This window comes from Theropithecus gelada, chromosome X (genome assembly GCF_003255815.1).
Source record: "Theropithecus gelada isolate Dixy chromosome X, Tgel_1.0, whole genome shotgun sequence".
Lineage (NCBI taxonomy): Eukaryota > Metazoa > Chordata > Mammalia > Primates > Cercopithecidae > Theropithecus > Theropithecus gelada.
The window spans coordinates 82,558,014-82,572,816 of NC_037689.1; the positions used below are offsets into that span (position 1 = coordinate 82,558,014).

Genomic DNA, 14,803 nt, shown 5'->3' on the forward strand with positions numbered 1-14,803 from the left:
GTTTCTAGAACTTCCTAGCTCCTTGTTTTCACACATTACTTTGTCACTTTTCAATGCCGCTTATCTATTTTAACACTTGAAACGACAGCTTCCTCAAATAAAATAACACATTAAAAAGGGCAAGCTAGTACAGAATCTCAAACCTTTGAAAATCACGGTGGAGAAGTGGGGAGAGGGGCACGGACTAATTATTAATCCCACTCCCTACGATTACGGATAAGATGCTATGGACGATTCACCTACTACTTACAGCACAACTTCCAGAAACAGGAACTAAAACCCTCCACACATCTCAACTGAGAAACAATCAAAAAATAACCTCGCGGGAAACCTCAGAAGCGCAGCCCAATTCCCCACCCCCTTCCGCCCAAATCGACTCAATATGGAAAGGCAGCTGAAGGACACTCCTATAATTTGGTTGTTTTCGTAGTTTTAGTACCAAATGCTCGCGACTGAATTGTCTAAAAGGGCAACCGCCTTGTACTTGTGCAGCTACACTCCAGTTGCTTTACAAACTCTTCAAGCAGGGATGGAAACTTAAAAAAATATTACACCCTGTGAATAAAGAGATGCTGGGCTAAAGAATGGGGATGGCAGACCCAGAGGCGGCGGCGGAGGAATACATCGAGAAAGTAACACAAAGCGAGAATTGGGCGGGCAGGGTGGTCAACGCCAAAGCAGCAGCGTCGGGGTGGTTTCTCCCCCAAGGATAGGAAGTGAACAGCAGGGCTGGCAACCTCGCGAAGGGAAGGGTGTGGTTCCCCGAGGACAGGGTGGGAAATCCAGGCTGAGGGCAGCGGTGGAATTGAGCGATGGCAAAGGAAACCCCTGGAAATTTCCAATCTAAACCGGGACCGCTCAACCGAAAGAACACCAGAAAGGCACTGCCTAGCGGGGTGCTGCTCAACGTCCCCACTTCTCGAGGTGACTTGTGGCACCATCGACGAGCTTTTGCTCGTCCTCGGGTGATGCAAAGTGAGGGTATGATTACATCGGAACGGCACCCCCGCCCTAGATTGGAAGAGAAGGACCAAATCTGGCTAAGGGGAAAAGGCTGGAGGGGGAGACGGAGGGAAAAAAGGAGAGGTGAAGAGCTGGAATTAGGGGAGAAAACCGCTGCAAAGGAGTGAAAGGGCAGGGATTCCAATGCAGTCCATTCCACGACATTCTAAGCGCGCACGTGTGATAGAAGCGCCCAGAGAGAGTGGAAAGCTACATTTACGAAATAAAAACAAAGCAAGAAAGGGAGCAAAAAGCAAGCAAGGCAGGAGGAGGAAATGTTCGGGAAGCGGACGACAGCGGAAAACCCGATCTACCACGAGAAGCTCAGCAATGTCACTGATGTAATGGGGATGGTTCGAGGTAAGGGAGGGAAGGAGTGATACAAGGTAGAGGACGGCGCGAGACCCCAAGGGGGCATCTGCCAAGGTAGAACGGGACACCGGTACCTGTGCTGTCGGCCACGTTGCCCACGGAAGACGCCATCTGGAGCTTCTCGAGGGAGAGCAAAAAAAAGGTAATTGGTCCTGCTGCCGCCACTACCGGCAAGAACGTATTTGGAGGTAGTAGTACAAGGGCAGCAGCCGTAGCAATGCTCTGGAGGGCTTCAGCGGCGGCAGCAGTTACAGGCTTCGAACCCTGGGAACTCTAGTTGGCCATCTACCTAGTACGGTCTTGAAATGGCGGCGACGGCTCCTCGGCCGAAACAACACGGGCCGGAACTACTTTCTGTTACAATCAAGTGCCCGCGCGGAGGTAGCCGCGGTAACCAGCGCCGCCAACAAAATGACTTCAAGCTGCAAAGTCGAGATTCCATGTAGCCCTCCGCGCAGCGCCCATTGCGACAAACACCACGGTGGAGACGGCGCATGCGAGCAGCCCTGTCAACCCGACTCGCGGTTAGGGCACTCTCCCGGGCGGAAGCGGCTAAGTTTCTTAAGAGTGTAGCGGAAGGGTAAAAACAAACAAACACACACACGGGGAGAATACATTTTTGCCACGGCGATAAAGAAGAGTCTGTTTGTTACTTAGCAGGTGGTGTCGTTTTAAACATAAACGCCAAAGGCGTCTAAAAAAGTTTGTCAACTTTATTCGTACAAAAACGGATGGTTACGACTCTCACGGATCAATTCCGATCCAGTCAATTCAGAAGATTGCCTCGCAAAGACAGCTGCTCCAAACGAGGAGCGAGAGGGTTCCGATTGAAGCCGTCTTCATTGTGACTCGGCCATCGATTTCGGCACTTCGATGAAAAAGACTGAAACTTTCACAGGGCCAGTTGAATGGAGACACCTCCAATGTTGACCGTATAGCCCGAAATTTCAAAATCGTTTTGGTATTCAGAAGACTCCTGCCCACAGTGATAGGGCAAATGCTTAATAACTCAGGGACATGCCGGGGGTTTGCACTCCGAAGGCAGCCATAAAAATGTTAAAGGTGATTCATGTTCGTCAAAATTCATGACTCTCCTCCGAGTTGTGACTTCATTTCAACCAACTAGCTCTGCGGGATCGTCACAATCGGCGATTCCACTGAGCTCAAAGCCGATCAACAATGATAAATGAATTCACTTGCCATCTGCCTAAAACCACACGTCTAGATTTAGTCATGAATTGCCTCCACTTCCTTGAACAAATGGGTTCTTACTGTTCAGACATTTTGTCACATTGGCATTTATACCTCACGTCTTGTTCTAGAAACGATTTAAGGTAACTTGCCACATCAGCAAGAAATTATTACAAGCCACTGGAGGCTACAAGTTGGATCTCTGAGAGCCTTTTTATTTCAAAAAGTCCTTGATCTAAGAAAGCAGGTCAATGAATTTCTTCAAAAAGTTTTTGCTAGGGGGGAGGGATAGCATTAGGAGATATACCTAATGTAAATGACAAGTTAATGGGTGCAGCACACCAACATGGCACGTGTATACATATGTAACAAACCTGCACGTTGTGCACATGTACCCTAGAACTTAAAGTATAATAAAAAAGAAAAAAAAAGTTTTTGCTACCTAGTCCCTTCACTACATTTTTTGATAAACTAAATCCTCAAATTCTGCTTAAATTTCTTCAAAACAGTCAACAAACAATTAATTATGGAAATAAGCACAGAGAAAATTCATAATGCTAATTTCTTCCATCCCATAATCAAGAGTCACATCATGCAGTGAAAAAGACAAAGATCACTACACAAACTCCCTCGAAAATTGGGCACCAACCTCTTGTAATTTGATTTAACTGGTAAAACCTCCCCCGCTCACACACACACCTACTACAAGTTCCCAATCTGTGATGAATAAACTCAGCTTTTCAACTTTTAGGAAGAGACTTCGCCGATTCCACTGGCAGATGTTTAGGCCTTGCTGATGAGCAGGTGCTAATTAACTAAAACTCTTTTTGTTGTTAAATGCAGGTCATGCTCGTACTTCTTCAGTCAATAAGTAACATTACTAGAGTCTCTATGTGCAAGGCACTGTGGGCGGCACAAAAATGAACAAAACAAATCCTCGCCCTCAAGGAACCTGAAGCCTACTTAGGTATACACAAAAAGCTACTAGAGAGCAATACAGAAGACTATTTAGATGATAAAATATATTACTCTCTATGAATATCTAGGGAGGAAACAGGTAAGGTTGGAGGGGGTGACGAAGAAGGCTTGATCTGGACATTGAAGGAAGTGCTTTTGTGTGCTTGTTGTTCACATTGATTTCTGGGTTTTTTTGTGTGGGCAATTTTAAATTTGGAACCAATTATAATTAAATCAGTTGAGTCTTCAACCCCAATCCCAAACTTTGCCACCCAATAACACCACTGATGTTGCATACTTTTCTGCTGCTGTGTAACAAAGTATCACAAATACAGCTGCTCAAAACAACACAACATTTCACAGCAGTAGCACCAGCGTTGGAGGAGACCCGGGCTCGTGGCTGGTGGCTACTGCTGTGCTGCTGCTGCTGAAAAAAAAATGGCTCCAAAGGTTAAATGAAGCTGAAGAAATACATAGATGTGAGAGGTGAAGCCCCCTGGACTTCCTGGGTCGGGTGGGGGCTTGAAGAACTTTTCTGCCTTAGGAGAGGAGTGTAAAATGCACCAATCAGCACTCTGTAGCTAGGATTGTAAAAAGCACCCTCAGCCGGCTCTGTGGCTAGCTAGAGGTTTGTAAAATGCACCGATCAGTGCTCTGTGGCTAGCTAGAGTTTTGTAAAATGGACCACTCAGCACTCTGTAAAATGGACCAATCAGCAGGACATGGGCAGGGACAAATAAGGGACTAAAAGCTGGCCACATCCCCACCCCACCCCCTCACTCCCGCAGGCCAGCAGCAGCAACCCCCTCAGGTCCCCTTCCACGCTGTGGAAGCTGTGTTCTTTCACTCTTTACAATGAATCCTGCTGCGGCTCACTCTTTGGGTCCATGCCACCTTTAAGAGCTGTAACACTCACTGCAAAGGTCCGTGGCTTCATTCTTGAAGTAAGAGAGACCAGGAACCCACCGGAAGGAACCAACTCCAGAACCAACTCCAGACGAAGATGCAGCCACACAGACTCTCCAGGGGTGTGGAGCTAATATTCCAGAGAGAAATTACTCCCCTGGATGAAGTAACCAGTCACAAAGACTAATTAAAATCGATCTTAACACCTTCCAGAAATCTTGTAACCTGAATAAAAGTAAAGAAGAAACTGATTTCATGGTAGTACAACTATCACTAGCTAGTGAATGTGGAAAAGATGATTTCTTATTTGGTAGCTGCACTGGTAAAGATATGGCCACCTGTGATATCAACAGTGAAAGATGAAAAAGGAAAAAACAGTGAAAGCCTAATGAGTACATTGAAAAGGCAGCTTTCTGCAAAACAAAAGCAGAACAGCAAGGGGAGCACACCCTATGGGAGTTCTGCCAGATGAGGATACTTTTTCTCTCAGCACCAACAGTCTTTAAAGATGTGAGAGCTTAAAGACCAATAAGGTCCACTTCCCTCCACAATCTTCACTATAGTCCTCTCCTTGGCTTACAAACTAAGAAAACATGTATCAAAACAGAAATGAGACGATGAGACTCAAAGCCTTGGTTCTTTCTTCCAATCCAAGTCTGGCACGGATTTTCACTATCTTCAGCCTGAAACTTCATACAAAGAACAAAGTAAAGAGTTCAGAATTTCAGAGTGGAGACTTGCATCTTCACCTCGATGAACATGTGCCTGTACTTATTGGACTTATGCCTCAAGACTACATTCAGTATTCTGTGCCTTTAGATGAGAGGCTCTATCCTTTGCAAGGGTGTCATGCTGTTGTCTGGACAGTTCTCCCATGGAAGTGAGAGGTGAAGCCAGCTGGACTTCTGGGTTGGGTGGGGACTTGGAGAAGTTTTCTATCTTACAAGAGGATTGTAAAATGCACCAATCAGCACTCTGTGTCTAGCTAAAAGATTCTAAAAGCACCAATCAGCACTCTGTAAAAACGCACTGGCCAGGTGTGGTGGCTCACGCCTGTAATCCCAGCACTTTGGGAGGCTGAGGCAGGTGGATCACAAGGTCAGGAGATCAAGACCATCCTGGCTAACACGGTCAAACCCCATCTCTACTAAAAATACAAAAAATTAGCTGGGCGTGGTGGTGGGTGCCTGTAGTCCCAGCTACTCAGGAGGCTGAGGCAGGAAATGGCGTGAACCCAGGAGGCAGAGGTTGCAGTGAGTCAAGATCGCACCACTGCACTCCAGCCTGGGTGACAGAGCAAGACTCTGTCTCAAAAAAAAAAAAAAAAAAAAACAAAAGCACCAATCAGCGTTCTGTGTCTAGCTAAAGGATTGTAAATGCACCAATCAGCACTCTGTAAAAATGCACCAATCAGCGCTCTGTGTCTAGCTAAAGGATTGTAAATGCACCAGCACCCTGTAAAAACACACCAATCAGTGCTCTGTAAAATGGACCAATCAGCAGGACATGGGCGGGGACAAACAAGGGAATAAATGCTGGCCACCCCCAGCCAGCAGCAGCAACCTGCTTGGGTCCCCTTTCACGCTGTGGAAGCTTTGTTCTTTTGCTCTATCACAATAAATCTTGCTGCTGCTCACTCTTTGGCTCCATGCCACCTTTAAGAGCTATAACACCACAAAGGGCTGCGGCTTCATTCTTGAAGTCAGCGAGACTAAGAACCCACTGTAAGGAACCAACTCCGAACACAGAAGTTTCTGGGAATTCTATCCCCAAAGCTGAGAATCGGGTAGAGCAGGACCTGGTCGTTGCCCTGGAGATCTTTGCGGATCCATCACCAAATGGCTTGTTAATTGGCACCTGTAGGAGTTACAATGCAGAGCCCAAGAACAAGTCATGAAGACATTCCTGAAGACACTTTCATCATTACTACCTCCAATACAGAACAATCAAATCTAAAGGAACTTCTGTGGACTCACAGGTGCAGTTGTCCATGTGTCTGAAAGTATCCACTGTCATTTGAATTCTGATCCGACTCTCCTCCTGGGATGGCAAGAGTTGATGATTCTGTCCAAAGTAGTGACACTACAGTTGTGATAAGCCTTACAGAGGAGCTGAAAAAACTTGCAAAATAAGGATGGTGCTGGGGGCAATCACACGCTGACAGGCAGAAGAGAAGTGAGCAAATGTGCTAGATGGTTTTTTTCTTGTCCCAGATAGCCCTAATGACCGTCATTTTTCAAGCTCAAGCTTTTGCTCCCATAGTAAACACTTCACACTAGAATTGAACACTCAAATGGCAGGTTTTGCTTTTATGAACAACCAGATGTAAAAGGACAATTAGTTGATCTAATTGAACATTCAACCAGGGACTCTGGAAAATAGAGTTTTTTCTTATTCAAGGTCTCGGTTGCCTGGATCTGCAATTTACCCCCTAAGACTGATCAATCCAATATTACAATTCATACAGGTTTGTTCTTTGCAGCACCCATGTCATTTGTTTTATGTCAGCATACCAGAATAGACTTATTTCAAAAACTGTCTTTGCCAAACAAAATGAAGGCTTATTGACAGGGGAAACATTGCTAAAAGATTATGAAAACCCTGCATCTTGCACTTTGGAATCAAGAAAAAGAGACTGAAATACAGTTTTACAAACTTTCGTTGCTATCAATTTTGATGCCATAACTGTTTCAGTTTTATGTGTAAAAGAGTAATCAATTTGTTGAGAGGTGGGAAAGTGTTGGCAAGGTGTCTTGAGTTTATTTTGGTCCTTTAAAAAGTAAAGTCTTGAGTTTTTAGAACTGTGAATTATCTTTATCAATTTCCAAATAATTACAATAGGAATTCTCAGATTCTCCTTAATCTGCCACAACTCCTCCTTTACTGCTACCGCCACTCCTTTGCTGCTATCCACTATTATTTTTATGTATTGAAAGCACATTTCATATTTATTCAATCTCAAGTAAAGTTGAATGAAATTTTTATTTCCTTTTTTTTTTTTTGAGACGGACTTTGGCTCTTGTTGCCCAGGCTGGAGTGCAGTGGCACGATCTCACCTCACTGCAACCTCCACCTCCTGGGTTCAAACAATTCTCCTGCCTCAGGGTCCTGAGTAGCTGGGATTACAGGCATGTGCCACCACGCCCAGCTAATTTTTGTATTTTTAGTAGGGATGGGGTTTCACTATGTTGGCCAAGCTGGTTTCGAACTCCTAACCTCAGGTGATCTGCCTGCCTCAGCCTCCCAAAGTGCTGGGATTACAGGTGTGAGCCACCTCGCCTGGCCTGAATGAAATTTTTCGAATGAAAATTGTTGTCTTTATTTTTGAGACATGGTCTCACCCCGTCACCCAGGCTAGAGTGCAGTAACACGATCACAGGGCATGATGGTGTTTGGTAGGAGGATCACAGTGGGAGGATCCTGGGCTCAAGTGATCCTCCCACCATGAGCCAACACACCCAGCTAATTTTTTTTTTTTTTTTTTGTAGAGACCGAATTTCACTATGTTGCCCAGGCTAGTCTTGAACTCCTGGCCTTACATGATCCTCCTGCCCTGGCCTCTCAAAGTGCTGGGGATTACAGGCATGGTGGGTCATGCCTGGCCTAAAAATTGTTGTCTCTTCAAATGGCCCATTTTCAAAAGCTAGTGTTGAAGAGACATACCTGTGATAAAACACAGAATTTACGTATACCTTGTAAATTAGATTAAGTATTTTTAATCTTACACTTTAGAAAGATTTAGAATTATGCTTTGATATAATCTTAGACAAGAGAACACAGATCCACAACATATCTTTTAGAACATCATTTTCCAAATTATTTTAAGGTTGCGCTAATTTTTTGGCTGTGAAAAGTTGAATTTTTCTGTTGCCTTCATTTTCATCTGTGGTTTGTCCTCTTTTTAAATGGTCTTGCACATAAAAATCTTAAAGAAATTTATCCCACCAATATAGACATTGTTGCTTTTTCTGTTGTTAAACTCTGCTATACATTGTCATAACATATAAAGACAACTAGAACTATTATTTTTTAAAGTATTAGATGATCTTAGATTCCTATGATAGTATTTTTTGTATTATCTGTATTTTCCTTTGGTAAATGTTTTATCTTGATCTTGTTAGATTAGTAAACATTATCTTGGTTAGAACTTGATTATACAATTGGTTCTCGTAAGAGATCGTATTATCTTGCAACATTAAAATTTTTATAAAGTTTGAATTGATTTGAATAAAACATTGTTTAAAAAAGAAAAAGAAAGCATTGTTTCGAAGTTGGATTTATATTTTTCTTGAATGTAGTCACTATTAAATATGCTACATTTGACCCCTGCCCTCCCCACTTCGCACAAAAAAAGACTCTGCCAGATTTATGGGAGTCTTATTGCATACCATATATACTGCCATTTAAAAAATAGTTCTTTTGAGGGGGAGCACGGTGCCTCACACCTGTAATCCTAGCATTTTGGGTGGCCAAAGTGGGAGGATCACTTGAGCCTAGGAGTTTGACACCAGCCTGGACAACATGGTGAAACCCCATCTCTACAAAAAAAAATACAAAAATTAGCTGGGTGTGGTGACGCCTGCCTGTGGGCCCAGCTACTCAGGAGGCTGAGGTGAGAGAATCACCTGAGCCCAGGGAGGTGGAGGTTGCAGTGAGCCAAGATCACACCACTGCATTCCAGCCTGGGCGACCAAGCAAGACCCTGTCTCAAAAAAAAAGAAAGTTTTTTGTTTATTTTTATTTTACCTAAGTCTCAAGTAATTTGGAACCATTAATCTTTTTATTCTCTGAATCAGTAGTCATTGGAGGTGGTTATCCCCAATAGTTTTCAGTTATTGTGAAATGCAGTGTGTGTATTCATTGCACAATGCTGTAATGTAGTGTTTTTGTATTGCCTTGTCCAGAAGATGTTTCCAGTTACACAGCTTTAAAGGAAAATGCTTCCATCTCACATACAACATGTAATTCAAGGTGTTTCTTCCTTTGTCTTTTACAGTTTTCCTATCTCTACCCTCATTTAAACACAGAGATAGGGCGGGGAGTGGTGGCTCACGCCTGTAATCCCAGCACTTTGAGAGGCCGAGGCAGGCGGGTCACCTGAGGTCAGGGGTTCGAGATGGTCCTGGCCAACATGGTGAAGCCCCCTTTTTATTAAAAATATAAAAATTAGCCAGACGTAGTGGCTGGTGCTGGTAATCCCAGCTACTCTGGAGGCTGAGGCAGGAGAATTGCTTGAACCTGGGAGATGGAGGTTGCAGTGAGCCAAGATCACACCACTGTACTCCAGCCTGGGCAACGAGAGTGAAACTCTGTCTCAATAAACAAACAAACAAACAAACAAACAAACACAGAGGTAAAGGTCTTAAGTCAAACTTAAGGGCTTTGTCATTCAAACATATCTGTATCCCCACTTTTTTTAATTTTCCCTTTTTTTTTTTTTTTTTGAGACGCAGTCTCACTCTGTCGCCCAGGCTAGAGTGCAGTGGTGCGATCTCAGCTCACTGCAAACTCTGCCTCCTGGGTTCAAGTGATTCACCTGCCTCAGCCTCCGGAGTAGCTGGGATTACAGGCGACCGCCACTGTGCCTGGCTAATTTTTGTATTTTTAGTAGAGATGCGGTTTCACCATGTTGGCCAGGCTGGTCTCAAATTCCTGACCTCGTGATCCACCCGCCTCAGCGTCCCAAAGTGCTGGGATTACAGGTGTGAGCCACCACACCTGGCCTTTTTTTTTTTTTTTTTTTAGAGACAGGATCTTGCTCTGCCACCCTCCCACCTCAACCTCCCAAGTAGCTGGGACTACATGTGTGCACCACCACACCCAGCTTTTCCTTTGTTTTTTGAGATCAGACTGAGATATTATCAGAAAAGACACAAAGCCATAATTATCATGGTATTATGCTATTTTGACTTAAAGGGAAAAGGGTAATTAATTTTGGAGAAACGTTGGCTGTACCTTGTTAATGAAGATTCATTTTCTGATATATTTTCACCTAATATGATACAATATGGAATGTGTTGTAATATGTGTTCACTATAAACTATTTGGATTAAGAACTGTTACAGACCGGGTGAGGTGGCTCACATCTGTAATCCCAGCACTTTGGGAGGCCAAGATGGGCAGATTACCTGAGCTCAAGAGTTCAAGACCAGACTGGGCAACATGGCAAAACTCCGTCTCTACAAAAAAAATTAAAAATACAAAAATCAGCCGGGTGTGGTGGCATGCTCTGGTAGTCCCAGCTACTCAGGAGGCTGAGGTGGGAGGATCACTTCAGCCTGGGAGGTCGAGGCTACACTGAGCCGTATTTGTGCCACCGCACTCTGGCCTGGGTGACGGAGCAAGAATCTCTAAAAACAAACAAACAAAAAGAACTATTACAGTTGTGAACTTGCTATCAAATTAGTGCAGACATTTAAACTACTTTTTTGGCAAAACTGTTTATATGTAAACAATTTAAAATATATCTAGGGTGAGTTGAAAGTTCCCATGCATCTATATTAAGATGGCAGGTATTGTCAGAGAGCCACTGTATGTTAATAATAAATGTTGAAATGGCTTCCCCATGTTTCAAGAAGCACTTACATGTACTACTTGTGAAATCATTGTGCACAGAGATCTTTGAATTGCCCTGAATCCCATTGTATCATGTGAACATAGCTTGTCCCCTGAGTTTTCCTCATGACAGTATATAACATCTAGCTGTTTAGTGTCAAGATTATTCAAACTTTCATCTAAATGTTTTTAAAGTTGTATTTCATGTTGTTTTGGAGAGCAAATGTAAACACTGTTCTCTTTCATAAATATTTGATGTGCTTTTGTATAGCCATAATATATTTAAAGAAATATGCCCTGTCATAATACAATTTGAAATTGTTAAGTTCTGATAGCATATTGATGAAAATAAAAGTGTTTGCCAAGAAATTAACTAAACTTACAAACAGAAAGAAAGGGGTATTGCAATAATTTCTGATTTTGTATGGCAAAATAGTCATTTGACATAGGTAGCACAACATTATGTGAAAGATTAACTTTATATGATACTAAAACAGTCTGGTTGAAAAATGGAAGGTAAAAGGAGAAATAAAACTTCATCCTGTAGTTTGGTCCAAATACATTTTGATCATAGTTTTGGATGGTAACTGAGATTGTGTCTGGAATTGGTGGGTTCTCGGTCTCACTGACTTAAAGAATGAAGCCACGGACCCTCGTGGTGAGTGTTAACAGTTCTTAAAGATGGTGTGTCCAGAGTTTGTTCCTTCAGACATTCAGAGGCGTCTGGAGCTTCTTCCTTCTGGTGGGTTTGTGGTCTCGCTATCAGGAGTGAAGCTGCAGACCTCTGTGGTGAGTGTTACAGCTCTTAAAGGCAGCGCATCTGGAGTTGTTCAGTCTTCCCTGTGGGTTCGTGGTCTCCCTGGCTTCAGGAGTGAAGCTGCAGACCTTCTCAGTGAGTGTTACAGCTCATAAAGACAGCGTTGACCCAAAGAGTCAGCAGCAGCAAGATTTATTGCAAAGAGCAAAAGAACAGACCATCCACACTGTGAAACAGGACCCAGTTGCCACTGGCTTGCTGGGGCAGCCTGCTTTTATTCCCTTATCTGGCCCCACCCACATCCTGCTGATTGGTCCATTTTACAGAGAGCTGATTGGACCGTTTTGACAGGGTGCTGACTGATGCGTTTACAATCCCTGAGCTGGACGGGCGCCATGGCTCAAGCCTGTAATCCCAGCACTTTGGGAGGCGGAGGCGGGTGGATCACGAGGTCAGGAGATCGAGACCATCCTGGCTAACATGGTGAAACCTCGTCTCTACTAAAAATACAAAAAAAAAAAAAACTAGCCAGGTGTGGTGGCGGGCGCCTGTAGTCCCAGCTACTCGGAGGCTGAGGCAGGAGAATGGCGTGAACCCGGGAGGTGGAGCTTGCAGTGAGCCGAGATCGCGCCACTGCACTCCAGCCTGGGCTACACAGCGAGACTCCATCTCCAAAAAAAAAAAAAAAAAAAAAAAAATCCCTGAGCTAGACACAGAGTGCTGATTGGTGCATTTACAATCCTCTAGCTAGACAGAGAAGTTCTCCAAGTCCCCACTAGGTTAGCTAGATACAGAGTACCAATTGGTGTATTTACAAACCTTGAGCTAGACACAGGGTGCTGATTGCTGTATTTACAATCCCTTAGCTAGACATGAAAGTTCTCCAAGTCCCCACTATACTCAGGAGCCCAACAGGCTTGGATCCTGCAGCAGGGCTGCAGGCGGAGCTGCCTGCCACCCCCGCGCCCCGTGCACCCGCACTCCTCAGCCCCCGGGCGGTTGATGGGACTGAGCGCCGCGGAGCGGGGGGCGGTGCTCCGAGCAGGGGGCGGTGCTCCCGCGCTAGCCGCGCGGGAGCCCACCGCGGGGCTTCCGGCATGGCGGGCTGCAGGTCCTGAGCCCTGTCCCTCAGGGAGGCAGCTGAGGCCCGGCGAGAACTCGAGCACAGCGCCAGCGGGCCGGCACTGCTGGGGGACCGGACGCACCCACCGCAGCTTCTGGCCCGGGTGCTAAGCCCCTCACTGCCCTGGGCCGGCGGCGCCGGACGGCCGCTCGGAGTGCCGGGCCCAACGAGCCTGCGCCCGCGCCCGCGCCCGCGCCCGCCGGAACTCACACTGGACTGTCAGCGCCGCGCGCAACCCTGGTTCCCGCCCGCGCCTCTCCCTCCACACCTCCCCGCAAGCAGAGGGAGCCGGCTCCGGCCTCGGCCAGCCCAGAGAGGGGCTCCCACAGTGCAGTGGCGGGCTGAAGGGCTCCTCAAGCGCCGCCAGAGTGGACGCCAAGGCCGAGGAGGCGCTGAGAGTGAGGGCTGCTGGCACATTGTCACGTCTCAAGATGACATATGGGCACAACCTCTACCTGATTTTCTTTTTCCTTTTTTTTTTTTTTTTTTGAGAGGGAGTCTTACTCTGTCTCCAGGCTGGAGTGCAGTGGTGCGATCTCGGCTGGCTGGAACCTCCGCCTCCGGGGCTCAAGCGATTCTCCTGCCTCAGCCTCCTGAGTAGTTGGGACTACAGGCGCACACCACCATGCCCGGCTAATTGTTGTATTTTTTGTAGAGACAGGTTTTCACTATGTTGCCCAGGCTGGTCTTGAATGCCTGAGCTCAGGTGATCTGCTTGCCTCGGCCTCCCAAAGTGCTGGGATTACAGGCGTGAGCCACCGCATCTGGTCTTATACCTGATTTTTAAATACGTGCTTTTAAAAGTCTAAGCTCAAAGGAAAAAAGGAAAGAAAGAAAAAAGAAAAGAAGGAAAACAGGCAGGAAAGCTCTATCCATTTGCCATAATAAATAGATCAGAGGTTATTTTAAATCAAAAGTTTTATCACAAAATATGATGAAGACCAGAATTATTGTCAAGTCTTACGAGGACACTGTTATGCATTTCTACAGATAAGAACACTATTGAAAGAACACTAAAGTTCTCATTCCCTTTTTCTCAGGAAAAAAAAAAAAAGAAAAGAGAAAAGAAGCTTTTATTTCTACTTGGTGCAATATTCTGAAATTTTAGAAGGTCAAAATATTTATCACAGGAAATGAGGATAGAACTAAAATAGTTTTCAAGAAGACCAGCTGCACAGGGCAACTATCTTGCTCTTAAAGAAAATCAAGTGTCATCTAGGAAGTAAATTATAAAGTATACATTATAGTTTCTGAGTCAGTATTATCAAAACAGGATAAAAGTTACTAAAATCTTTTTTTTTTTTTGAGACTGAGTCTCACTCTGTTGCCCAGGCTGGAGTGCAGTGGCACAATCTCAGCTCACTACAGCCTCTGCCTCCCAGGTTCAGGCGATTCTCCTGCCTCCTCAGCCTCCTGAGAAGCTGGAATGACAGGCGCCCACCACCAAGCCCAGGTAATTTTTATAGTTTTAGTAGAGACGGGAGTTTCACCATGTTGGCCAGGCTGGTCTTGAACTCCTGACCTAGTGATCAGCCCGCCTCGGTCTCCCAAAGTGCTGGGATTACAGGCATGAGCCACCGTGCCCAGCCAGTTACTAAAATCTTAAATGAGTTATGAGCAATCTCTCTGTTAGTGCTACATCTCAATATTTTATTTTTTATTTTTTATTTTTGAGACGGAGTCTTGCTCTGTCGCCAGGCTGGAGTGCAGTGGTGCGATCTGGGCTCACTGCAAGCTGCGCCTCCTGGGTCCATGCCATTCTCCTGTCTCAGCCTCCCTAGTAGCTGGGACTACAGGTGTCTGCCACACGCCCGACTAATTTTTTTGTATTTCTAGTAGAGATGGGGTTTCACTGTGTTAGCCAGGATGGTCTGGATCTCCTGACCTCATGATCTGCCCGCCTTGGCCTCCCAAAGTGTTGAAATTACAGGCATGAGCCA

At 45.2% G+C, this 14,803-nt stretch overlaps 2 protein-coding genes and 1 pseudogene across 4 annotated transcripts in view; 1 reads left to right on the forward strand and 2 right to left on the reverse strand.

The window, feature by feature from the left end:
- OGT (O-linked N-acetylglucosamine (GlcNAc) transferase) overlaps positions 1 to 1,723 on the reverse strand; it is a 42,978-nt gene extending 41,255 nt beyond the window's left edge. For all 3 annotated transcript variants that reach the window (XM_025371880.1, XM_025371879.1, XM_025371881.1), the window contains exon 1: positions 1,449 to 1,723. In XM_025371880.1, the coding sequence (XP_025227665.1) occupies positions 1,449 to 1,485 (37 nt within the window). In that variant the 5' untranslated portion in view covers positions 1,486 to 1,723. The remainder of the gene's footprint in view (positions 1 to 1,448) is intronic.
- LOC112615191 lies at positions 1,680 to 7,014 on the forward strand (annotated as a pseudogene).
- TAF1 (TATA-box binding protein associated factor 1) overlaps positions 4,482 to 14,803 on the reverse strand; it is a 178,546-nt gene continuing 168,224 nt past the window's right edge. The window contains exons 39-40 of the transcript XR_003117427.1: positions 6,102 to 6,285; positions 4,482 to 5,117 (exon numbers count right to left, since the gene is read on the reverse strand). The gene's annotated coding sequence lies outside the window, so the exon portion shown is untranslated. The remainder of the gene's footprint in view (positions 5,118 to 6,101; positions 6,286 to 14,803) is intronic.